The 26,190-nt window shown below is 39.9% G+C and overlaps 2 protein-coding genes across 4 annotated transcripts; both read left to right on the top strand.

Annotated features, from left to right (window-relative positions):
• The first annotated feature begins 1,798 nt into the window (after positions 1-1,798).
• Positions 1,799-13,586, top strand: slc39a8 (solute carrier family 39 member 8). The gene is made up of 8 exons (XM_083997868.1): positions 1,799-2,435; positions 2,933-3,095; positions 5,312-5,481; positions 5,580-5,702; positions 6,903-7,070; positions 9,960-10,167; positions 11,064-11,248; positions 13,179-13,586. Exons 1-8 carry the CDS (start codon positions 2,193-2,195, stop codon positions 13,323-13,325), a joined length of 1,407 nt encoding a protein of 468 aa, XP_083853994.1. The 5' UTR covers positions 1,799-2,192; the 3' UTR covers positions 13,326-13,586.
• A 1,548-nt stretch (positions 13,587-15,134) lies between these two features.
• LOC311005524 (putative N-acetyltransferase camello) lies at positions 15,135-19,453 on the top strand. 3 transcript variants are annotated; one of them, XM_083997957.1, is made up of 2 exons: positions 15,135-15,258; positions 18,698-19,453. In XM_083997957.1, the coding sequence occupies exon 2, from the start codon at positions 18,727-18,729 to the stop codon at positions 19,390-19,392; it is 666 nt and encodes a 221-aa protein (XP_083854083.1). In that variant the 5' UTR covers positions 15,135-15,258; positions 18,698-18,726; the 3' UTR covers positions 19,393-19,453. The 3 variants fall into 3 exon arrangements, with proteins under 3 accessions (XP_083854083.1, XP_083854082.1, XP_083854084.1); XM_083997956.1 differs by having other exon boundaries at positions 18,706-19,453; XM_083997958.1 differs by having other exon boundaries at positions 15,135-15,255; positions 18,717-19,453.
• The last annotated feature ends 6,737 nt before the right edge of the window (positions 19,454-26,190 follow it).

Consider the following 26,190-nt stretch of genomic DNA (forward strand, 5'->3'; position numbering starts at 1 on the left):
CCTTGTCAGGCATCAATTGGTCCTCGTGCTACGTCACCACATTCACGCGCATCCCTTGGCTGCACACACAGCCCTTCATGCCGTTCTCTCTCCTCATTGGATAACACTTGTATCCCACAAGGAAAATTTTCTCCTCGGGTTACAGCAGAGCAGATTGACGGAGAGACTCGTGTTTATTTTATTTTTATTTTTTTTTGACTGTCTTTGGGGAAAGTGCCTTCAAAGCATTTGCACCCTCGTCCTGGTATAAATTACAGAGTCATCTTAAATTGGATTATCTCCCAAGTATGGAAGATTTTAAAGCTAGGATCAAGGACTATTTAACTACTGAATGCACATGTTCTCTCACCGAACGCAGCTGGTGATTATAATGTATTGATGCGATTTGCTGTTATTGTTTTAGCTGTTTTTATGTTTGTTTTGTTGATGTTTAAATGTGGATGTACTGTGCTGCTTTCTTGGCCAGGACCCCCTTGCAAAAGAGATTCTGAATCTCAATGGGATTATTCCTGGTTAAATAAAGGTTAAATAAAAAAAAGACTCGTGTTTAGGCTGAAATACTTCATGTAAGTGATTGCTGACGGAAAATAGGACTATTTAGGACTTATATTAACAAAAACATTCCACTGATATCTGCTTAAGGTATCATATGTGCAGCTTTAGAAGTTAGTATAGTACAGATGTCCTGCAGCTTTTCCTAAAGGTAAGAGGTCAAATTATCCTTTGTAGATATTTCTAATTAAATAAAAGAACCACACAGATGTTGTCTATATCTTTTATAAAAGATGTTTTATGAAGTAGTTCATTGCATTGTCATGTAACTACCTGATTGAATCATGAATTTAAGTATTCAAATAATATCTATTAACACACACATACTATTAGTACATGTCTAAAACCATACACATTATAGATGAGAGTTATAGTATCAGAGTTACACATTTGTATCTATGTTCAAAAAATTCACTCACTAATTACTATCAGGAAAGAATGTTTGTTTTATAAATGATGAATTAAGTATTTAATAAACTAAACAAATGCTTAATAGTGTGTAGTTATTACAAAGAGTTAAATGAGATGAGATCTCGATCTCAACGGGTCTTTTACCTGGTTAAATAAAGGCTAAATAAAAAAAAATAAAAAATAAAATGTGGATTTCCCACAACCTGGCAACCCAAACATCGCTCTCACATTATCATGTAGCCATGATAAATCCTTAATGCTTTTAAAATTACTCTGACCAGGACCTAACCATAGAAAGAGTGCTTTAACTTTTAATATGCTTGGTAAATAGCTTTAATTTCTGTTTTTATTGTGCAATATTGATACTTTAAGCCCAGTAGCCTATAAATAAAGGTTACTGTTCCGATTAAACAACTTTAAACGGACTGTTTGTGTTTAAAGTACATTATTATTTTATTATTGCCACTCTGTAGTCAGTGTAACCCTGTGTCCTGCAGTGACCACCAGCGGCCACCAGGCGTCGACACGGACCTTTAAACACAACCAGCCACATGTGCTGGTGTTTATCTTTTTTTTTTTTTTTTCTCACATCCAGCTGTTTCATTATTGAACTGAGGGAGACGCAGCTGTAAACCGCTGTACATCACATCCTGTATGCGTCCACTCTGTCACCCTCTTTACACACATAGCCTACACACTTTCACCCAGGAGTGAGTGTGTGTGTGTTTTTGTGTGCATGTGCGTGTGTGTGTGAGCACGTTGCATATCAAGTGAGTGAAAAGTCCGTGACAAAAGAAGAAGGCACTGAAGTGAGTGGTAGTGAGTGGGTGAGTGAGTGCATGCGGTCGGTCGGTCTTTCCTCCTCCTCCATGTTGTGCAGCCTGGTTGATCTTTGAACCTGGTCCACACACAGTAGATAGCCTACGTAGATACAGTATCGAGGCTCAGGCGCTCGTGGACGCTTCTGCACGAGCCACTCGGATTAAAAAACCGCACGAGCACGACTCACCAAGAAGAAGGAGAAGAAACGGATTTGTGCTGCGACCTCAGGCCATGGACCTGGACCTGAATCTGAATCTAAATCTGAATCTGGACTGCGAACAAACTCCTCGGGAATCCTGATCTCAAAAAAAAAAATGCGTCCACAGGAGCAGAAGTAGAACTTTTTATTTTTTACTTTTTTTTATTTTTATTTTACTAGAGGAAAAAAAAAACATTTAACACTTGAGATGTTTCATTTAAGATGCCTCTTCATGTGCGTCGCCCTCTTGGCTTTCATCACAACGTCCGTCCGCTGTGTGGACGACGTGATGGCCGCGGCGGATGGGCAGAAGTTCCTGCAGAATATTTTACACTTTTACGGTGAAAATGCGTCGATTTCAACGCAGCATCTGGGAGATTTGCTGCTGTTGATGTCGAGCAGAAGGTCAAAGTCCATAGTAAATGAAGACAACCCGCTGGTGAACCAAGAGGTGAGCATTAGCCTATAGAAACCACTGTGATTTAAAGTTATTTATGCTCTTATTAACAGATTAATCATCACTCACAGAGGTGGAGTGGACTCATAATTAATTTATTATAGCCTCTAATGTCCATGCCCAGTTTATAGGTCTTATTTACTATCTGAAGAACTGAATGAACTCTTTTGATATTGTACATCAGTAAATGCTTGAAATATCTTGACCAAATACTTGTAATCAATGCATTTTAAGAGGCAATAATGCACACAATATGTTGAATTTAACTTTATAACATTAAAATAAGATGTATAGGCCTAGAATATAATTGTATTTGGTGTGTTTAGTAGCACATTTCATTCAAAAAGGACACAGTATGATGACAAAATGCATATAAAATCACATAAAATAAGAAACAGAAACATTAAGAATAAGTACAAGGATTTAAAATAGTTTAAAAATAAGTCAAATCTGTCTATAAAGATGTCTAATAACGTGTCTCTGGCCTCCAGTGTTCCTCAGCAGAGCAGATCTTGTCCCACTTCGGGCTCAGCAATGTCAGCCAGCTGACTGTGGGACATCTGGGGAGGATCTGCCCCGCCGTGTTGACCCAGGTGCTGCTGCCCTCCTGCCCCTACACCGCCCCCAAGTTTGTGGTTCCTCTCGACTACACTGGTAAGAGTTGCTTCATCAAAGCTGCTGCAGCCCTCAGCCCCGATGGCTTTATTTGTTCGAGACCTCCGCAACTCAAATAATTCACAGTTCACGGGGGTTTGTTTCCCCGAATCCAGTCTGGCAGCCGTTTGCACTTCCTATATAAAATCAATGCATCTGTGAAATGTCACACAGGAGGTTTAGAAATGTTTGAGCAGAGACTTTTAATTTCAATTCCCTGTTAGAAATATAATGGATAAACTCTTCTAATCATATAGAAAGTGAACATCTTGAACAAACTGAACATTACAGTATAGGCTAGTACATGAATGCATCACTGTTCATATGCATGTGACATTCAGCTCTGACCTCATTCAGTGAGAGGGAGGACTGCAACCACAACTTTATCTCATTCAGCTGACTAATCTGTTGCTTACTTTCTCAACTGTATCTAGAAAATGTCAGCAAATATTGAAAAACATAAAGTCCAAGTTCAAAAACCTCAAAGATTTTCAGTTTATTATCAATAAAAAACATCGAATCCTCTCTTCTGAGAACCTCAAAAGCTCGATAAATGACTGAAACAGAGGAAAGCTTTCTGTCAGTAGGCGTAAAAATTATTCTTTTAATCATTCTTCTGCAGTTTCAGCTTCTTTATGTCCAATCAGACCTATAGAGACGCTGCTCATGAGGTTAGTGAGTATCCTTGGTGGTCTCCTGTGGCGGGGGAGCTGTAAAAAACTCCCCCACACACACACTGTCCTGGGTTGACTCACGGAGCCACTGACCTCCCACATTCACCGTCAAACACTGTTGACTTAGTGACGGCCAACTGTGACTGTTGTGCAGCCTCGTGTCCGCGGCCGGTGCCACGCTGTTTCCTCCTGAACACAAGTTCCTCTCTGATAATAAATAGCGATTGTGTCTTTTTGTTGAGTTAATGGTGGAAAAACAACTTTATCAGTGTCTTCTTAGTGTCTCCCACACAGGAAAAGTTTGATAATCATGTTAATGAGCTGTTTTGACGGATTATGGACACAGAGGGTTAATTGAATATTGCACTGGTGTTATATTTATTGTCCCAGAGCTGTAGGTTCATAGTCATTAAACAGGAAAATACAAACAGTCCTCTGTTAGGCAAGCAGCAGGGTTGAAGGGAGTTTTGAGCCCTGAGTCGAGCCTCACAGGCTGCCGTTACTTTAAAGGGATAGTTCAACATTTTGGCAAATTGGCCCATTGCTATAATCGCTATAGTCATAGCAGTAGGTTCGTTACCTTTAATTCTCGGTGCAAGCTATTTTTAGAACGGCGGAGCAGAGCGGCGAGCTGCTCAGAGCTACGCTACGGAGGCTGATGGGATTTCTTGGTTTCCCTCATCAAATACACAATCCAACAACTCCAAAACGCTCTCATGGACAAGTTGTGACCTGCACATTCACCACACTATGAGATAATAACAGAACGTTACGAGTCAGAGTTGTTTTAGAGGTAAATACAGAGACTGCTTGCCAAAAAACTGCCCCTGCGCATCAGCGATTTTGCATGTATTTCCCTCTAAAACAACTCTGTCTGGTAACTTTCTGTTATTATCTCATAACGTGGTGAATGTGCAGGTCACAACTTGTCCACCAGAGCGTTGTGGAGTTGTTGGATTGTGTATTTGATGAGTTTGATGAGGGAAATCAAGAAATCCCATGAGCCTCCGTAGCGTAGCTCTGAGCAGCTCACGGCTCTGCTCCGCCGTTCTAAAAACAGCTTGCACCGACAACTAAAGGTAACGAACCTACTGCTAAAACTATAGGGATTATGGTAATAGACTAATTTGCCAAAATGTTGAACTATCCCTTTAAGCCATTAGCTCTTCTGTTGTTGGGTTGGGTTTAGAGGTTTGGTTGTAGTTTGTTAATGTTTGTGAGGAAATGAGGTGAATTTCCTGAGAAAATGTCCTGCCTGAGAGATTTAGCTCAGGGAAAAATCTCTGAGGATGTCCTGCATTAACTCTGCAGTGGTTTTTAGCATATTCCTGATAAATAAAAGCTTATTAATTAGTTATTTTTACAGAAGTTTTCCATCAATACATAAAAATAAAACCAGAACTTTAAACCACATCAAAAGAAAATTAAAGGAAAATGAGCATCACTTCAGCCTGAGACGGTAAAGATGTCACCAAAATGAGAAAAGCTGAGTCAGCTGAATGAAGAATAACATCTGTTCGTCCTCTCCTCCTCTCCTGACAGTGTGGGGTTACGGGTTTCTATCCGTCACTATAATCAACCTGGCGTCTCTGCTCGGCCTCCTGCTGATCCCCTTCACCAAAAAAGCCTATTTCCCCAAAGTGCTGACCTACTTCATCGGCCTGGCCATCGGGACGCTGTTCTCCAACGCCGTTCTTCAGCTCATACCAGAGGTTTGACGGGAAATTCACTCATTATTCATTCATTTATTTACTTAATAATAAATGAATAGCTAGCTCTGACACACTGACTTTATTCTGTTCCTCCACAGGCTCTGGGGTTTGATCCCAAATCTGATAACTACGTGGCGAATGCCGTCGGGATATTCGGTGGATTTTACCTCCTGTTCTTCGTGGAGAAGGTCCTGAAAATGGCTCTGAATGTGGAGCACGAAGTAAGTCAACAGAGTAGTGAGTTTATTATTATTAGGTGCCATGCACGTTTCTTTTATCACAGAGTCAAAGTTATTTATCATATTTCCGTTGTATATCTGCCAGAGAGCAGCAGCACACCCCCTCCTCTGGTTTATTGGCTAATTTAGCCTCTAATAGCTGACTACCATGAAGCAATTACATTTCATCTCGGTCATGTACAGTGATTGTTTCTGTTACAATCGTTTTACAACAGGTGCAAGGTCGCTCGTGTCGAGTCCTGTGAACTTCCACAGGTAGCTTAATGAGTCAGAGGAGTTGTTTCCACATAGAAAACCAAGCGGCTCAGGCAAATGTTAATTTATAATAGGCTATAAGATGTATGTGATTATTATATTTTATAGATTTGCATTTATTGAGTTTGGACAGTTTACAAAAATAAATTTCTAATACATTTTACAAAGCATATAACAGTCTATAATACTATAATTATAAAAGAATCCACTCCCCCCATCCCAAAGGAAACATAATCATACACAGCTTAGCATCACATGGTTAAGAAATGTACTGTATGTGATTATTGTATAGAAACCTAATAATGTTAACTGTGAAGAATGAGAGCTCACATTTTATATGAACAGGAAATGCACTTATTTGCGCGTTTTGTCGTGATTTGTATGATGATTTGTATGATGATTTGTATGATTTGTATGATGATATGTATGATTGTATGATATAAATTCTGTTTTGTATATGAGTTTAACACTAACAGCTGGCTAACTTTGCATTTGCACATCATTTACATTTTTTCCTACAAATCTAACAAATGAAATATAACATTGAGTTGAGTTGATGAGGTGACGGTTTTTGGAGCAGGAGCAGAAAATTACAAACGTTATTAAGCTTCAGTTTGAGTTCAGTTCTGGGCAGCAGCAGCAGCAGGATGGATGGATGCACACAGAAAAAAAGAGAGGGTAAAATATGAAATATAAGAGAGGGAAAAACAGCAGAAACACTGTGACTGGGAAATAAATGAACTATGTGATAAAGAAGTATCAAATAAACACCCACATTTGCCGAGCAGAGACAATGAGAGTGGCCCTGAAACTTCTGGCATTGAGGCTGGGAATTCAACCTTCATCTAAAAAAAAAGTGGCAAAGCTTCTGTGCTGATACATACAACATGTTTCTTTTTTATAACTATGTATAACTCTCTTCCTCAGCACGGCCACGGCCACTTTGCAGAGCCGTCTCAGGAAAACTCGCTGCAGAACGGTGACGTCGGGGTGAAGAAGGACTCCGTCATCCTCACCAGCATCAGCACCATCGCCACCGCAGACAAAAACAACCCGAACCCCGAGCCGCCGCACGTCAACGCGGCCGCCTCTCAGGTACCAAACAAACACACTCACCTGTTATCAGAGGTGTATAAAGTACTTGAAAAAAATAACTTAGAAAAAGTACAAATACCATAACTGAAAATGACTTTGGTAAAAGTTAAAGTCACCCATAAGAAAATCACTTGAGTAAAAGTCTTAAAGGGATAGTTCAACATTTCGGCAAATTGGCCCATTGCCATAATCCCTATAATCATAGCAGTAGGTTCGTTACCTTTAATTGTCGGTGCAAGCTATTTTTAGAACGGCGGAGCAGAGCCGCGAGCTGCTCAGAGCTACGCTACGGAGGCTCATGGGATTTCTTGGTTTCCCTCATCAAATTCATCAAATACACAATCCAACAACTCCACAACGCTCTGGTGGACAAGTTGTGACCTGCACATTCACCACGCTATGAGATAATAACAGAACGTTACCAGACAGAGTTGTTTTAGAGGGAAATTCATGCTCCATAAATGGAGAACATACATAACTAAAAATAAAGCGTCTGACTGCCTAAGAACACAACAAAGTGCCTCCTGTTGTAATGTCGTCCGTGTCTTCCTCATCAACGTTAACTGCAGAGGTAGCCATGTCGATGTTACCTCTAATCTTCGCGAGAGTAACGTACATTGTTTCCAGATAATCCTTTGATGATTTATTATATTTCTATTTTAATTTGTAACGAGTAACGAGGTGGCAAACATCAAACGTAACGGAGTAAAAAAGTACATCTACTTCGTCGTTACTATCCACCTCTGCCTGTTATCTGTAACTCCCATTATCTTCTATAATAGAAGCCGAGCAGAGCGGAGCATGTTGGGAAATGACGAGCTCCTTGTCTGCGCACATGTCACATTAACCTGCGCGGTAATTTGCAACCTTGTCCTCCCTGATATTTAATCTAATGAGTAGCTCAGTGTGTGGAGATAAGGTTGTAAACACAGTGTGACTCTCTCCTCAAATCTTATCTGAAGGGACAGTGCGTTTGATAGAGATTTGCTGTCCACCACAGTCCTCTATCTATCTATGACAGACACACCTGACAGGAATCCATCACCAGCTATTGTTAGATTAGAGGCTTTTTAAACTCGTTATCAGTGGTGGAAATAACGTCACTGACATATTTAATTCGTCACCTCTGCACTCAGACTTTTAAATTCTTCATAGGGTTTTATTCTTTTTCTTTATTTCTTAATTCTTAAAGCAATGTGTTTTGTAAATTAATTTACTTATACAGTAGGTGTTTATTGTGGGCCATGTAGGCTATATGAACCCGTCACAACCTGCTACTCAAAACTAATTGCCCCTTGTGGGATTAATAAAGTTGTTTGAATTGAATTGAATTGAATATTTCCATAGAAGGTGGTTGTGTTTTAGCATCTTTAGCTTCTCTGCTGCTCACAGATCCAGTTTTTGCTCAGGTATTGATCTGTTATATCGGTGACTCGGGCTGTCAATGTTTAACGCTGAAATCTATGGAAGAGTCTGGCTGGCTTTTAAAGGGATCAAAACACTAAAACAAACAGACAGATATGCCTGTGAAGTCGTAGCAAGGGGCTTATAGGCCTCACATCGCTTCACTACAAGCAGGAATTGTCTGAGTCGAGCACAAAGGCTCCTTGTGTGGCCCCCGAGGCCGAGGCCGGGCCGGGAGGGGAAGGGGCCGATTTGTCACGGCAGAGTATCTTCAAATTCTCTGTGTGTGTGTATGTCCTCCCCTGTTCCCTGGCTTCCCATTAACACACACTTGTTCCATTATATTTGTATTTGAAGAACTGTGTTGCACAAGGGATGCACATTTCACATTTAGGCAAATATATTTCCTGTAATGTCTTTTACATTTGATGATAAAAGCAAGACTTCCTCACAATCTTAACTGCTAAAGTGCAAACTAGCTAAAAAAACTAAAAGATTAGGGCTGCATGATGTACAAAAAATTATACTGTGATTATAAAGGCAGATAATGTGATTTTCATTTCATTTCCTCTTAAAGAAATATAAAATTGATGATGTGATGTTTGTTGGGCCTTGCAAACAAACAAACAAACATGTCCCTTTATGTCTTCAGTGCATGGTCTGTTGCATGGTCTGTCCAGGGTGTCTCTATAGCAACACAACACTTACAGTGCTGACACAATGCACAACAATGCTGCAACACATATTTGTGATTTCAGTTGCATTGCAAATAATTTTGCAGCCCTAATATGAATGTATGTAATAGCTCTGATTGTCCCATAACAAAATCTTTAATGCCGTCATTACTATAGGTCAAAATTTTAAATTTGTCAAGTTCATAAACTAATGACGTCTGTCAGCCTCCGTAGAAACTGATAAAGCACCAAACTAAATATGAAATCATGTAGAAACAGTGTCACTATTAGTATTACTGCCAGTATTCTCAACTCACAACTTAATATTAAATAGAAATATCCCAAAAATATTCTTTAAAAAACGAACAAACAACTAGCAAATGTAAGATATTTGTATCCAGATTGTTGTTCCCATCAGTGATCTGGTGTCTGTCAGGTTATGGTCCTCAGCTGAACTTGTGTTTAGCATTTGATGTTAATTATTGAGCAATGTTCGTATGTAAACCTGCTAAAACAATGACATTGTAATCAGATGATGATGATGAGTTTTGTCTTGTTTAAGAGTGAAATCTGTTTCTGAATACAGTAAATATAACATCTCTCTCTTTTTCTGTGTGCAACTTGATCAGGTGCCAAGAGCCAAATGTTCAACTTTGTCCTACATTTTCCTGGATGATTTGAACTTTGTGTTTTAATCACAGATGTATCATTACTGTGTCGTTTGTGGCTCATTAAAATCCACTATGTGTCACTGTATGAGTGTGATCCTCCTCCAGTAAAATAACCTTCGACCTCTCCCCCGTCTCCTCAGGAGGATCCCAGCTCAGGTGTGATGTGTTACTGGCTCCGTGGGCAGCGGATGACCAACATCAAGACGGTGGCGTGGATGATAACGCTGAGCGACGCGCTGCACAACTTCATCGACGGCCTGGCCATCGGGGCGTCGTTCACCGTGTCCATCCTGACCGGGTTCAGCACGTCCATCGCTATCGTGTGTGAGGAGTTTCCCCATGAGCTCGGTGAGTTCAACCTCATCCTCATCATGAGTCATTACGAGCTCGCACTGTGCAGCCAAACGTTGTGTAAACCTGCAGAACTTTGTTTTGAATCGTTGTGGAGATCCCAAAGTTACAAAATATTGTAGTTTGGGACATTTAGGATATTTTTTATCCATTTGAAGGTACAGTGCAGGACATCCTGAGTTTTCTAATCTTTGGATTTAAGTGTAAACATCACATCACTTCAGAGAAGAGTTAGATCAAGCTGACAGAGAATACACATGTCTGATATCAATCAATCAATCAATTAAATTTTATTTGTATAGCACAATAGCCAGACGGTACCTAAAGTGCTTTACATCAAAGCAATAAAATAATACATAAAAACAATACATAAAAACACAAGAAAGTGCCACAGTGCTGCAGGGTGTTAAAGGCCCTCTAAAAGTGCATACAGTAAAATAAAAACAGGCAAAATAAGTAACCTAAGAGCAGGACTTCCCTAGTCAGAGTTAAATGCTAATCTAAAAAAGTGCGATAGTGTGGAAAAAGAAGATTAAAACATCCATAAGCTGCAGAAATGGAAAATAAAAGGAGAAACTGTCTTTAAATAACTTAAAGGTGTTTTTTTATCTATTCACTCAAACTAAAAGGGCCAAAAAAACAAAAAAAAATCTGTAATCTTTATCGACCTCTACTGACAAACTGCAGAATTACAACAAAAATGTGTCTTATCGTTTGTGTCCTCAAAATGCAACTTCCAAGAGATTTACTAGAAACTACTTTACAGAGAAAAATATCAAGGAGAGAAAAACACAGATGTGATACTTTAAACATCTGTATCAGTCTTATTTTATCTTATCTCATGTGTTGTGTTGTGTTGTGTTGTGTTGTGTTGTGTTGTGTTCACTGTGCAGGCGACTTTGTGATCCTCCTGAACGCTGGTATGAGCATCCCACAAGCCATTTTCTTCAACCTGCTGTCGGCGGTGTCGTGTTACGTCGGCCTCGTGTTCGGAGTCGTGCTCGGGAGCAATTTTGCCCCCAACGCGATCTTCGCCATCGCAGGAGGAATGTTCCTGTATATTGCACTGACAGACATGGTGAGTCGGATTACAGCGTCTGATGGGAAGAGAGAGAAAATCCAATATATTTGTCTGGAAAATGGCGAAAACAAGGCGACTTATGAACCTCATGATATGAAAAGACCAAATCCAGCCGTGTGGATGTTTCTTTATTTGTGCTTTCAAACTTCACTTACTTTTCTATAATGCATGAAAAAGAGCATTTAATTCAGTACAGAAAACTTTATTCAAAGGCACATGAAGCATATGAAGACAGCGAGTAAAAAGAAGAAGAAAACAGCAGCATCACTGCAGTTTCCATGCATGACTGTTAAAAACTTAAAAGGAAAGAATCAACTATAGGATCTATTGGATATATACAAGGAATCTGCAGATATGGCTGCATATTTAAAGATATGTAGATGAGTAGAATCTGTGTAAATATAGCAGCTGATAAACAGATCTGAGAAAAGCAGATGAAATATAGGAAGAGTCCAAATAATCTAATAGTGAAGAATATATATACAGGTCCAGGTAATAGCTAATAAAAATGTACTGGGTATTAACACATTTGTTTTTTGGATTTTATTCATACATTTTTTCAACTTGTTGGATGCTTCAGTACATCAGTTTTCCTGCATTACTTCCATTTTATCTGTTTTTGACCATTTTGTTAAACAACTTGAGTCGCATAGTAGGATTCAAATGAAAAAATGAAAAAGACAGCAAAAGATGAAGTTAATTAGAAGATAATAAAAAGAACAAAATAATAAGATGAATTTAAGACTACATGGAGCATACAGTGAAAGTGAAGTGAAGTGAATATGGGAATTTACATTTGCTGCCGGTGTTGATCTGTATCTGCTGGACAAGCAACTCAACATATCGACTTAATGTCCATGGAGCAATGGAAGAATATGCCAGTGGTGAGTTTACAGCTGGTGGAGCTGCCCTCAAGTGGCCAAAAAGTAAATTTATGTTGTTGAAAAAAAAAAAAAAAGCTCATAAATGCTCTGATTAAATTTAAAACAAACACAAAAAAGACGCCTAAACAACATATTTGTATTCGCTGAGAGCACTTTAAGGAAGCAAAAGTGATTTTATTTATCTCATCTTTTGCTAAATTGAAATAGTTTAGAGTCTGAAGAAGTTAAAGCAGATATCAGCTTCACGGCCGTTTCGGCTAATGCTGCGTTCAAGGCAGGCTTTTGAAACCGTAAGTTACAGCTTCAAGTCACAACTACGACTTGGTAGCGTTCCAGGTAACCCGTAGCTCGTGTTTTTACCATCCTGTTGTCTGTGAAAGTTCCCTATAACGGCCACTCGTAACTTCCGACCCGTGAACTCGTACCAGATCGAACTGGTATGACTTCACAGGAAGGAAAAACACAAAGTACGAGTTTCTTTGAACGCACCATGAGTTAGCAGCCCCCGCCCTTGTCAGGCATCAATTGGTCCTCGTGCTACATCACCACATTCACGCGCATCCCTTGGCTGCACACACAGCCCTTCATGCCGTTCTCTCTCCTCATTGGATAACACTTGTATCCCACAAGGAAAATTTTCTCCTCGGGTTACAGCAGAGCAGAGTGACGGAGAGACTCGTGTTTAGGCTGAAATACTTCATGTAAGTGATTGCTGACGGAAAATAGGACTATTTAGGACTTATATTAACAAAAACATTCCACTGATATCTGCTTTAAACCATCGAGTTGTGCAAAGATAAATATCCTAAAAAGAATTTAAAAGGTGTATATTGTGAGGGGTTAGGGGTTAGAGTTACACAAAGAATGAGCTATAACAGTGCACTTTTGATTTTGATCTTTTTATGAGTGTTTTTTTTTTTTAGACACAGACGAACACACTCACGCTTACTGTTTTATGATTTTTTTTACTTCCCATTAAGTGACTTGTTGTGTCTGAGACGGATATCTGACTGTCAATCTGACTGTATATTTATTTATCACAGTTCCCAGAGATGGACAGCTTAGCGCGGGAACAGAAACAGACCTCCACCAAGATCATCTTCTTCCTGATCCAGAACGCCGGCCTTCTGACCGGCTTCACCATCATCCTGCTCATCACCATGTTTGCAGGATCGATCAACCTGGGCTAGGACGACGACACACGCTGGAATTTAATAGTTAAGAGCTGCTTCAATTTCTGCCCACAGCTCAGTCAGCTGGGCAGGAAAGTGAATGTAAAGTAAATGTTTTGTACAAACAAAACTATATGTTTAAAGGAAAAATTATACTTTTGTATTTTATGACTATCAGTGTAGTAGAACATGTATTCCATAAAAAGGGAAAATCTTTGCAATCATTTGATGTATGAATTCTAGAAAAAATTGTTTTGAGGAGACAATAAATTATTTTTCCAGTCTTCAAATATCGTGAAATGTGTCATTTATTGTCAATCAATCAATCAATTTGTTTATTTCGGGCATGTCAATTTAAATCATCATCATCACACTTCATCTTAGTTCAAATAATACAATACACATGGCCGAAAGGGAAAGCGGGAGAAGCAAAAGCTTATCTAGTCCCACCCCCATTACCCACAGAATAAAAATCAAATCAATAAAAATAAAAATCATAAATTTTTCTTTTTGGTTTTTTTTTTTTTTTTTTTACATTTTGATATAACATTCTTTTACTTATGACATTTTGACATAACATGTTACAGCAGTAGGTAGTATACAGATCATATCATAATCTTTTCTTTTCTTTTTGCTTTTTTACATTTTGATATAACATTCTTTTACTTATGACATCTTGACATAACATGTTGGCAGTAGGTAGTATACAGAGCTGAAGTTTAGCTCTAGACAGTACATACAGATTACGTGTGTGTTTGCACATGTGTCCATATTTGTCCGTCATGAGTGAACAAACAACAGTCTCATCTTGTAGCCTGTCACAGAGTGGTCCAATCGACAGAGAGCGAAGTCCAGTGTACTTATTATTTGTTGGGATGGTGTGAGAGCCCTTTTTGCCATTTTCTTTTATTCATCCATCTCCTCTGCAGCCTTCGCCGCGTTTAACTTAGCCATATTGTCCCTCAGAGTTGAGTTGATGCATTATAAACTACCATGATGTTATTGTGACAACAGTCATTGTTCTGGCTGTTATGGCAGCAGCAGAGTTTGACCTCTGTGTTGTGTGACCTCTCTGACCTTCGTTGTTCCTCTGGAGTTTCTGTCTGTATGTTTTATAGTGTGTTTTTTACATATTTTGATGACACCTGTGTCATCTTTTGCACTCTTGCGTGTCAAAATATATTTGTCATACACTAAAGAATAATCATCACACAGAAATGCACACTGAAGATGTTACAATGAACATTCAAAATGTAAAATAATCAACTATAAGGAATACAACATATAAAAAGGAAAAAGCAACAATCAAGTCTTTAGAAAATGTGCACAGAAAAGATTTTGCAAAATTATGATTGGGTTTATATGTGTTTATCTTTTTTAATTACAGGATAGTTTGATATTTTGAGCGTTACACCACTATATCGCAAATAACAGTTTTTGATCTAATTTAATCGATTTATTTATTTCCTAACTTGATATTTGATGACGTATCTCTGTGATATAAACAATATTATGCAGACAGTTCGTCAGCCAATCAACGATAAAGAGGAAGTGGTTTAAGATGCCTTCACGACACACCATACAGCTCGTAATTTTCTACATCCATGATAAAGAAGTAGCAGTCAAACGGTAAAAACATTCCGTCTGAGCCTCCTATTTAAAACTTCGCTTCAATTATATTGAATTTAATTGACAGGCCCTTGGTAAAAGCTGAATTTTAAATAAATGAACGGATGGAAAAAATAATACCAGTTACTTTTAAAGAAGTCACTAATGACGTCTCCATTTTCCCATTTTACTGTCTCTCCGTGAACGCAGCATGTCCGGACCTCGGCAACTCGTAGGCAACAAGACAAACGAAATGAGAAGATTTTTCTGAGTTTGTGCTAACTTTGCTTTGCTCGGCACAGTCACACTTCACCTTGAGGCGTCGAGATAAAACCGGTAAGTCGTGTTTTGTTTAGTATTTGAACTCATAAATGAATCCGGGACAGATTCTCGACTTAAATCGGCAGTTTTGTGATGCTAGCACTTGATGCTAGCTCCCGTTAGCTAATCAGCGGAATTAAAGTCTTCTTGACCCGTTAATTCATTTCCTCACAGGAGAAACACGTGTTTTATGGGTTTAAATATGCTTTTGTTTGACACTGTATTTTAACATACACTAGTTAATGAAGTGACAGACAAAATAGAGTCGATTAACATTGACTAGTTTACCATTAAAAACCCGTTTAAACTGACTCATGTGACACACTGGCAGTGGGTTTTGACGGTCACTGTGACCACCAGAGGTTAACAATTATGTTTTATCAGCAGCCTGCAGGCAAAAGATAACTCTTACATTCATGTCTGCTGTAGAAGAAGTTAAAGTCATTCATTTGAAATAAAAGTAGAAGACACTTTTATTTATATAGCACAATTCCTGCAGAGACAACTCAATGTGCTTTACAACATAGATAAGCAAAGCAAAAATACAAAATTATAACAAATATAAACAAAACGATATATTACACAGATACAACAGGTGGAGCAGTATGTCTCAACAGTTTAATGATAAATCTGTTGAACAAACACAAAGTTTTGATTTACTTTGTATTGTTAACCAACAGGAGCAACTATCCAAATGAAACCATGATGTGACAAGTTTAGAGAGGAACTGTTTCTGTTTTTAGGGAAACTGCAAACAACTGTCAGGTGAAAAAGGTACAGTTTTGTGCTCTTAAATGTCACATACAATGGAAATACTTTTAAGTTAAATTGTAACTGTATTCAGTTACATTCTGCTTCTGGTTTTCTGTAAGTGTTTCTGTTTTTCCACATGTTGCATGTTATAACTTTGGAGTTTATAAAGTGGAAACTGTCTTTACATCAAGTAAAATATACAATATTACATCACAAGATCACCCTAAAGAGTAAAAGCCCTGAAATCATAAAGTAACTCACATTATGTAAAATGAAATAAGTAGGCTATTAGGCTAACAGTGGCTTGTATTGTTACAGTAAAAATGTCTTATTCTTACTAAAAAAAAAAACTAACACTTTAAACTGGTTTATTTTTAATGTGTTAAGCAGGATGTTATCCGTGTTTCATAAGGTACTTTGAACTACAGCAATACTTTCTTTTCTTTCTTTCTTTTTTACTGCAAGCAAAGGGGACAAAATAATAATATTAAGCTTATTCATGGTTCTGTTCTTTCCACATGTCTTCATAAGTCATGACAGTGTGATAGTGAGTCAGCAGCCAGAAGCAGGAAGCAGCCAACGAGAATTAGTCATTATTGATTTGATAATATTGTGATAAATCAGTCCCATGACTCCCATCCGCTGATGTATCATCCTCGATGCTTTATTGGTCAATAGCAGCTCTAATAACAGGAAGTCTCAACATCCGAGCTAATAAAATCTCTGTCTGCAGTGTTAATGGGAACACGGCAGCTGTCACACTGACAATATTTTCAGCTCAGTATGTCGTCCTGTCACTGACAAAGAAAATGTTTTTTTTTTATCATCAGAAAACTTATCAAAAACCTTTACTTGTGTCACGGGCTGCTTTAAACCATTTGGTTTATTTATTAAGAATTTAGTTAGAAATAGTATGACGATTAGAAGAAGAAACCTTATTGTCATTGTACGAGATACAACAAAATTTTGTTTAGCAGCAACCTTATGTAGCAGCAGATAGTATAGAGATGAAATATGATAAATAACTGTATAAAAATCATATCAAAATGTATAAGAAGAATAGCAATAATCAATGACAAGTGCGGATAAAGTGCTATTTAAAAAGAAAGAAAAAGAAACAGCAGTTGCTGAAGTGGCCACATTAATACTGCAGCCTAGTGCAAAAACTTTTCACAGCGATTAGTTAATTAACTGCTGTTAATGACAACTTGACTGAGTTTGTTTTGGCCGTTCTTCTTTGAACAACTCAAAAACACTCCTGGGTCAAATTAACCCAATCTGTTCCCTATTCTTTCCTTCCTTTCTCCCTTCCTTCTTTCTTTCCTTCCCTTCGTCCTTAGTTCTTCGACTTCCTCTTGATCCAATTGACCTGATATGTTCCCTATCCCCCCATCTTTCTTTCCTTCCCTTTTCCCCTTCCTTCTTTCCACAATCCTTTTCCCCTCCCTCGCTTCCTTCCTTCCCTTCGTCCTTACTTCTTCCTTCCTTTTTGACCCAATCTGTTCCCTCCCTCCTTCTATCTTTCCCTCCTTTTCCCCTTCCTTCTTTCCTCCCATCTTTCCCTTCTTCCTTCCTTGAACAAATCTGTTCCCTCCCGCCTTCTATCTTTCCTTCCTTTTCCCCTTCCATCTTTCCCTTTGTCCTTGCTTCCTTCCTTACTTCCTTCCTTGAATGAATCTGTTCCCTCTTGCCTTCTATCTTTCCCTCATTTTTCCCCTTCCTTCTTTCCACAATCCTTTTCCCCTCCCTCGCTTCCTTCCTTCCTTCCTTCCCTTCGTCCTTACTTCTTCCTTCCTTTTTGACCCAATTGACCCAATCCTCCTTCCTTCTTTCCTCCCATCTTTCCCTTCGTCCTTCCTTCCTTCCTTCCTTGAACAAATCTGTTCCCTCCCGCCTTCTTTCTTTCCTTAATTTTTTCCTTCCTTCTTTCCACAATCCTTTCCCCCTCCCTCCCATCCTTCCTTCCCTTCGTCCTTACTTCTTCCTTCCTTTTTGACCCAATCTGTTCCCTCCCTCCTTCTATCTTTCCTTCCTTTTCCCCTTCCTTCCTTCCTTGAACGAATTTGTTCCCTCGCGCCTTCTCTTTCCTTCATTTTTTCCTTCCTTCTTTCCACAATCCCTTTCCCCTCCCTCGCTTCCTTCCTTCCTTCCCTTCGTCCTTACTTCTTCCTTCCTTTTTTGACCTAATTGACCCAATTCTCCTTCCTTCTTCCCTCACATCTTTCCCTTTGTCCTTCCTTTGTCCTTCCTTCCTTCCTTCCTTCCTTGAACAAATCTGTTCCCTCCTGACTTCTATCTTTCCTTCATTTTTCCTTCCTTCTTTCCACAATCCTTTTCCCCTCCCTCACTTCCTTCCTTCCTTCCTTCCTTCCTTCCTTCCTTCCTTCCTTCCTTCCTTCTTTCCTTCCTTCCTTCCCTTCATCCTTACTTCTTCCTTCCTTTTTGACCCAATTGACCCAATCCTCCTTCCTTCTTTCCTCCCATCTTTCCCTTCGTCCTTCCTTCCTTCCTTCCTTTCTTCAACAGGAGCGTTAAACCAAATCAAATCATTCAAATTAGATTTTTTTTCTTACCGATGCTTCCTCCTCACATCCTGCCTCAGTTAATGTTTTTATCAGTAAAGAAGAAACCAAATTAAAAACACAACTGCAAACTGATATTCACTTCTCCTCCTCTCACCTCTCACAGAGCCGAGCCGAGGAGCCAAGGAGCCGAGGAGCCAAGGAGCCGAGGAGCCATGGCCAACATCCAAATCCGGAAGTTTCGTGACGAGGACGCGGAGGTGGTGAAGGAGATCTTCACCATGGGGATGAGCGAGCACGTGCCGTCGTCCTTCATGCACATGCTGAAGCAGCCGCTGACCCAGATGGTCCTCATGTGCACGTTCTGCGCCCTCATGACCAGCTCCAAGTCGTTCCTCCTTCCCATCCTCGCCGTCACGCTGCTGCTGGCCGGCGCGCGCCAGTTCGTCGTCTACATGTTCAACCAGTACATCGACACGTCGCTGCGGAAGGACCTGGACGACATCGGCGAGACCTACCTGGCGCAGAAGAACTCGTGCTTCTGGGTGGCGGAGAGCGACGGCCGCGTGGTCGCCTGCGTGGCGTGCCTCCCCGCCGAGAACGCGCCGCAGTGTTTGGAGCTGAAGCGCATGTCCGTCGCGCGCAGCCACCGCGGGATGGGCGTCGCCAAGGCTCTGTGTCGGACGGTGAGCGACTTCACGCGCGAGAGGGGGTTCCCCGCGGTCGTCCTGTACACGTCCGTGGTGCAGACGGACGCGCAGAAGCTGTACGAACGCATGGGCTTCCAGAAGATACGGGAGTTCGTCGTCCCCGAGGTCCCGGCCAAAGTCATGAACTTCACTCTGTTCGAGTACAGACTGGATTTACTCAAAGACGAGTAGAGCAGAGCAGAGCAGGAGGGGACTGAAAGGGATAGTTCACCCCATAATTGAAATGTCACTCATTATCTACTCACCCTCATGTCGACCAACTAAGGGCTGGGAGAAGTTTCAGAGTCCTCCGTGGCTTCTCTGAGTTACAGGGGGTCCATATAACGGTTGCAAATGGATACCAACTGACTGTCTTCGTAACAAAAAGACACGCCAAAAAACATCCAAATACCTCCATGCTGCTCGTGTGTAATGTCCGTCTTGTATTGAAGCCCCAAAATGCGAAATTGTCCCGCAAAAAATTAAATAAGTCTATATTTCAAGCTTGTTTGTAGCGGAAGCTCCTCTTCCCGGTTCGTCAAATTTGGACGAACCAGGAAAACACATTACATACGAGCAGCATGGAGGTATTTGGATGTGTTTTGGTGTGTCTTTTTGTTTACGAAGACAGTTGGTATCCATTTGCAACCGTTATATGGACATGCACTGCTACGCCGAGACCCCCTGTAACTCAGAGAAGCCACGGAGGACTCTGAAACTTCTCCCAGCCCTTAGTTGGTCGACATGAGGGTGAGTAGATAATGAGTGACATTTCAATTTTGGGTGAACTATCCCTTGAAACTGGCATTTAGAGACTTTGTGAGATTCATCATCATCCATTCCATTCATTCATCCATTCATTCATTCGTCCGGTTTATGTTTTCCCAGCATGCATTGCACTTACTGCACTTACAGCAAACCCGAACAAACACTCAGGACGGCACAGTGCCCACGAGGGAAACTGTTTGTTCCACATCCACACACTTGCAGTAAAAAAGGTCAGGCCTGTTTTTTGTTTTTTCCTGTTTGTTACACTCACACAGATGTTTAGTATTGTTTTCACATGTAACACATGTAACATGAGCGTAGGAACATTATGCGATGTCCGAGTTCCTGTTGTTGACTGAGCTCTGATTATTTCAGTTTGTGGAAAAAAAAAACCTTGTTAATTTTTACATGAAACCTCAAATAAAACCATGTATCACAAGTTGCTGCTTTTTTAGTTTTGTACCGATCTTTGTTTTTGCCAGACGACAATTAAAGGGCAATTCCAGATAAATTCAACCTGGGGCTCTAATTTCTTAATATTTTAGGTTTGAAAGAATGAATCTGAAGATTTTCTCTTTAATGTCTCCTGTTGTGCAGTAGTTCCCACATCGCCACAGCAGCGTATAATGGGAGCGGACCGATCTTAGGCTGTTTACATCCCACAAAACCGCAATTTTTTCCCATGTAAACAGCCCAAGACCCGTCCGCTCCCATTATACGCTGCTGTGGCGATGCAGGGACAGACACAACTACTGCACAACAGGAGACATTAAAAAGAAATTCTTCAGATTCATTTTTTTAAACCTAAAATATTAGGAAACTAGAGCCACTGGTTGAATTTATCTGGAATTGTCCTTTAAAATGTGTCCAAGCAAGTTTCCATCGATAGAAGAATACATAATATTTCATTGTAAACATTTACATAATGGAAGAAATTAATTGACTAAACTTATGATTTGTGTCATGGGTAGGCTGCACAGTGTGGGACATAAAAGTTGGATTTAATTCATACAAACTGTCACAACATTACGTATTTACCGTACTGACTGAAATTTGCTTGGACGCAGTGATCAATTGAGTTGCACTGTGGGTGATGTGGGCACAGGGTTAGATGGGTAGAGTAAAAAAGACAGTATATTTGGTTTTTGATTTAAAAAATATGCAGAAAATGTAAACTAAATAGTTGCTGCTTAATTGCGTAAATAACTTATTGCAGGTGTAGTTGTGAACACTACGGTTCCTCACATATTCAGTTTCCCTTTTCCCCCTGAAGCTCTGCGATGTGGTTAGAGAACTGTTCCACATTGTTTTTGTCGTTGCATGTGCAGATACTCTGAAACTAAACGGCTTTACAGTCTTTAACCACAGTGGTTCGCTGCTGCAGGCCTGAAGGACTCTGGCACCTGCTCCACCAGAGACGATCGAGGGAAGAGAAGAGAACAAGCCCCGTCTTTATGAGAGGGAAACCTGAGGAGCTGCTGTGGGGGTTTTAGTTGTGCATGCCGAGAAAGAAATGCAGCAGATGGAGGTTGTTATTTTTTCATTACGGATCTAATGAATATCACAGTTTCATGTGTTTGTTGGAGAGTTAAATCGGGAATACAAGGGAAAGTTTGACAACTTTTTAAATTTAACTTTATTGTCATCATGGATGCTTCTGTGAACACAGAAAAAAAACATTCAGACTTTAAAAATAAAACATAATAAAATGAGTAAAACATTATTACTCAAACCTGACAGGTCATCTTTTACATTTGTGTTATTATTTCCCTTTGTTTTCTATCTAAATATTGTTGATTTTCCGTAGATATTTCTTACTTATATCCTTCTACACCTATAAGCTTAAAATAATAATATATATTGCCAAAAAATTTTTTAATACAGAGTCTTTAATGTCTTTGAAGACAACATTATCCACCTGCATTTAAACCCTCTTACCTGTTGTCTGCTGACAGGTGTATTATGCTCTAAATATTTTCACATACTACTCAAACCTGACAGGTCTTTTTTTTTCATTAGTGTTATTATTTCCTTTTGTTTTTTATGTAAATATTGTAGATTTTCCCTAGAGTTTTCTTATTTAAAACCTTTTTTTCTCCCTTTTTTCTTTTTAAAACTTAAAACAAATATTGCTGAGAATTTTTTTTTATTACAGGGTCTTTAATATCTTTTAAGACATTTATCCACCTGCATTTAAACGCTCTTACCTGTTGTCTTCTCTGTTGACAGGTGAATACATTAATATGCTGAAAAATGTTCACACATTACTACATTTTTACAGTGTTAAAAGAGGTTTTGCACCGGGTCCCTGGGTGGCTGTGGGGCCGGTTCAGGCCGGGCCAGGCAGGCAGCAGCTCGGACACCTCAGCGCGGATGAGTCCGGTCAGAAGCTCCATGGATGGATGTAGCCTGTTCAGGGGACGGAGCTGAGCCGCGTTAGCCGCATTTTCTGGACAAAAAACAGGTAAGATTTCGCTCTCACACGATCGGGATTAAGTCTTAACACATGTGCACACCTGTCTTTAAACATATCTGTGTGTGTCTTTTTATATTTAACCTGATTTATTGGCTTTTTAAAATGGAAATTGCTCACCGAGGCTAAAGGCTAAGAGCTAGCAGCCGGCTGGTCAGGGAGTGTCCCACTGACAACATGAGACACCGGTGTCAGAAACTGGTGCTTTTAATAATAGATATTATTGTTAAAACACAATATTTATACATTAAAACCCACTAATTACTGAGTCAAGGCCCGTAACGAGCAATTAAAGAGCCTTGGTTGGCAGTGTGTGTCCGGATATCCAGACCTAATACCTTCATTAGGCTCTGTTCTCCTTTAAATTAATTAAAACCTCAAATCCTGTTTGTGTTTCCACCTTAAATCATCATTTTATTACCTTACTATAATATGTCAAGGGGGTGGGAGGATGTCACGTACAGTGAGGCTGCAGCCACACCCATGCTGTGGTTTATTCCCACCTTACATAACAGGCAAAAAAAAGGTTAAATAAAGGATAAATAGATGTGTTTTATGTGGATTAAATGCCTGTAATTACATTCTTCTGCTCAGTGAGGCAGTGATTTGTGTTTGGAGCAAATGGTCTCTTGACTGTGAACACACTAGATGGCACCAAATTACAGATTTACCATAGCATCTCTACAGTGTGACACAATCAAAGACCCATAGATATTCTTTAATTTACACTAAAATGGTGTTTTAGTTTGAGGTTTTTGTGTGTAATTTCATGCTAATTTTGATGCTCATTGGGATGAACTGGCTCTGGGCCTGGTTTTCTATGGATGACCTATTTTTTTTCCTTCATGCATGGCATCGTGATGAGCTCGGGCCTGGATATCATTAGCATGCACCTAGTGAACAGGAAGCCCAGCACATAATTGGGTGTTTTCTTTTTATCCACTAAAAGTGAGGCTGCAGTTTAAGTATTTAATTAAATAATCAATCATTTAATTTAGGAAAAAGATGGTGTCAAAAATAATGAACCCCTCCTCCCCAACACAGTTTATACATTTCTTCAAATAGCATCACACAATGAATGAATGAATGCAAGTTTATCCTAAATATCAGATTAATGAAGCCTACATGGATCTGATAATTAAATCCAAGTGCAGTATATATACTGCAGAATAAAACATATTAATCATAATGCAATATATAATCTTAACAGTGATATATTTACACATTAACTAGACCACTGTATTATAATTATGACGTAACCACAACATACACAGCTTATATTAATGTTGTATTATTTAAATTAAGATAGATCGAAAGATAGATGATAATTTCTGAGGCTTTAAGATGCGTTTAATGACTTTAATTAACTCTGGCATGTGAATTACTGAAGTGACCTCTTTAAGAAGGACACCAGTGCAGAAATCAATAAGTCAATTAACTGGAAAAGTATTGATTCTTAATGAATATCTGATTAAAAAGACAGTTAATATTCTCATCTTAATATCGTCAGACACTGAACGATTAGATTTTTCTATCACTTTAGGCTTTTATTGGACATTTATCACCATGTTTGATGTAAAATTACTAAAAATATTGGTTATTGACGTTCATATTTGGCTATAAAATGAATAGATAGAACTTTCCTTGTGACTTAGTTTGGGAATAATCTTTACCTTGATGACCTAATGCAGATATCATGATGACTCCTCCTGACCTGACACAGCAGTTTGCATTGTAGCCCGTCGTTCAGCGGTCGTAACGTATGCAAAGTGCACAATCTTATTCACATTTACCAAACTTCATATTCATATTTATGTAAAATCTCCGGACACAGTCATGCTCGTCTTTACCTTTTGATCAGTGACGTCGGCTCGTTTCCTCCCGGAGCAGCGGCGGCGGCGGCGGAGGTGCCAGTCAGTCAGTCAGTCAGTGTTAAAATCCCACCACGGTGTCACCTCTGTTTCCTGAAACCTTCCCGCTGACCGACGACCGACCGACTGGTCTGAACAGGCTCACAGCAGCAGCAGCAGCAGCAGCAGCAGCAGCAGCAGAGGTTTTTGTGGCTGAGCTGGTGGTGGTGACGCCTCTTTCTCTGCCATTGTCCTCATTCTTTGTAAGGAGGAGGCACTTCTTCTTCAGATTGTGGCTCTTCTGAGTCGAGTTTGTCTCTGTGTCATTTCCTCTGTGAACGATGAGGACCCCCTCCCTCCCTCATCGTCCTCGTCCTCCTCCTCCTCCTGTACCACACAAATCCCCAGCAGCAGCAGCAGCAGCAGCAGCACCCCCTCTTCTGGTTCTGCCTTTTGTCATTTGCATAAAAGACTGCAGAGGATTGTTTTTTGGGAGTCCAGCTCTCTCATATCTCACATTTTTAAGCTCTTGTTTTGTCTCTTTAAGTTGTTTTATAGACTTTTATAGAGTTTTTGTTTTGTCAGTGAAGCCACAGACTCAGTTAAAAACATCCCTGTGTGTGCCCATGTGTTGTTTGGGATAATCCTGAGTCTGGAGACAATCATGTTGTGTTGTCGTCTTCCTGGTCCAGTCTTGGTTGCTGCTGCAGCTCAATGAGTGATGCATCTGTTTGTGAAAATATGTCCTCTTTTCCTGAAGGCTAGTTTCTTTTGTGCTGCTGCTGAAATGCTGTTCTCTTCCAACATCTCTCATCCACCGGCCTCTAGCCTATAAACTGAGAGCCACAGAAACCCTGCAGCCTTTGCAAAAAGATGACAACACAGAAATGGGAAAAAGGGCCGAGAGTTAAAAACCCCCCAGCCATGCAGTTAGCTGATAAAAGAGAGCTAATCCTGGCTCTGTGATGGGCCGCGGCATCAGTGCTGCTCGGCTCTAATGCAATCTGCCTTTTGGCTTTCGCTTTACAGTGTGTGCTGCGTTTCAGAGCAGCATCACCTGGGCCCTTTTGTGTTCAACCACAATGAAACGGCATCAAATTGAGCTGAACTGGTTCACCTCCCTCTGGGGGGTGGGAATAAAAAAAAAAAATGCTTACTTGCTATGTTTTTGTGCATTTATAATTTCTAGGCTACAAGTATTTTTATTTTTTTCTCCTATAGCTGTCCGACTTTTCACAGAAAAAAATAAAAGACAGTGAAATCTGCAGTGCAGGTAGAGCTGAGGTCTCCATATTGGAGTCTTTCTTTGCAGTATTGACTGTCTAGATTAGAATAAGTTGTTTTTGTTCTCTTATTGGCCTTTTTTTTTTATCTGGAGCAAGCATTATGGGATTTTGCACTTTAATGATTTGTCTTATCAGGGGGTTCGTTCGTACTCTCTTGGCAAACAAATTGAATCGAAGGCAACCAGACTTGTATTTGTCTAGCAGGACGTTTCATCAGTTCGTAACGCATCGGCCCGACTAGTCCTCTACTACTCGTCCCAGTTGCCTTCGATTCAGTTTGTTGCCAAGTAGATAACGACGACCTGGATGAATGGGAATATTCACAGAGATATCAGGCTCTTTGATCAGCCACAGAGCCGTCGAACCTGAAGGAATCACAACAACAACAACAACTGTGCCTGTGCGTCACGCCACATTCATATCAGGAGAACAGAACACGCATGAGAATAATGACTTGTCAAGTTTATTTTTGTAGAGCAGTCCAGTGTTGTTGCAGGCTTTAGGACCCAGCGCCTCTGTCTGGGCCTACACCTCCCTCCCTCCTGCAGAAGCCGGGGCAGACACTAGCGCAGAGCGGTGTTGCCTCTCAGCTGATGCACTCGCAGCTCACTGA

This window comes from Trachurus trachurus (genome assembly GCF_905171665.1).
Source record: "Trachurus trachurus genome assembly, chromosome: 22".
Lineage (NCBI taxonomy): Eukaryota > Metazoa > Chordata > Actinopteri > Carangiformes > Carangidae > Trachurus > Trachurus trachurus.

Bases quoted from the DNA above. Each gene is read 5' to 3' on its own strand.
- slc39a8 (XM_083997868.1), top strand. From the start codon at position 2,193: ATGTTTCATTTAAGATGCCTCTTCATGTGCGTCGCCCTCTTGGCTTTC. The intron at 2,436-2,932 runs GTGAGCATTAGC...TCTGGCCTCCAG, and splicing joins ACCCGCTGGTGAACCAAGAG to TGTTCCTCAGCAGAGCAGAT. The intron at 5,482-5,579 runs GTTTGACGGGAA...GTTCCTCCACAG, and splicing joins TTCTTCAGCTCATACCAGAG to GCTCTGGGGTTTGATCCCAA.
- LOC311005524 (XM_083997957.1), top strand. From the start codon at position 18,727: ATGGCCAACATCCAAATCCGGAAGTTTCGTGACGAGGACGCGGAGGTG.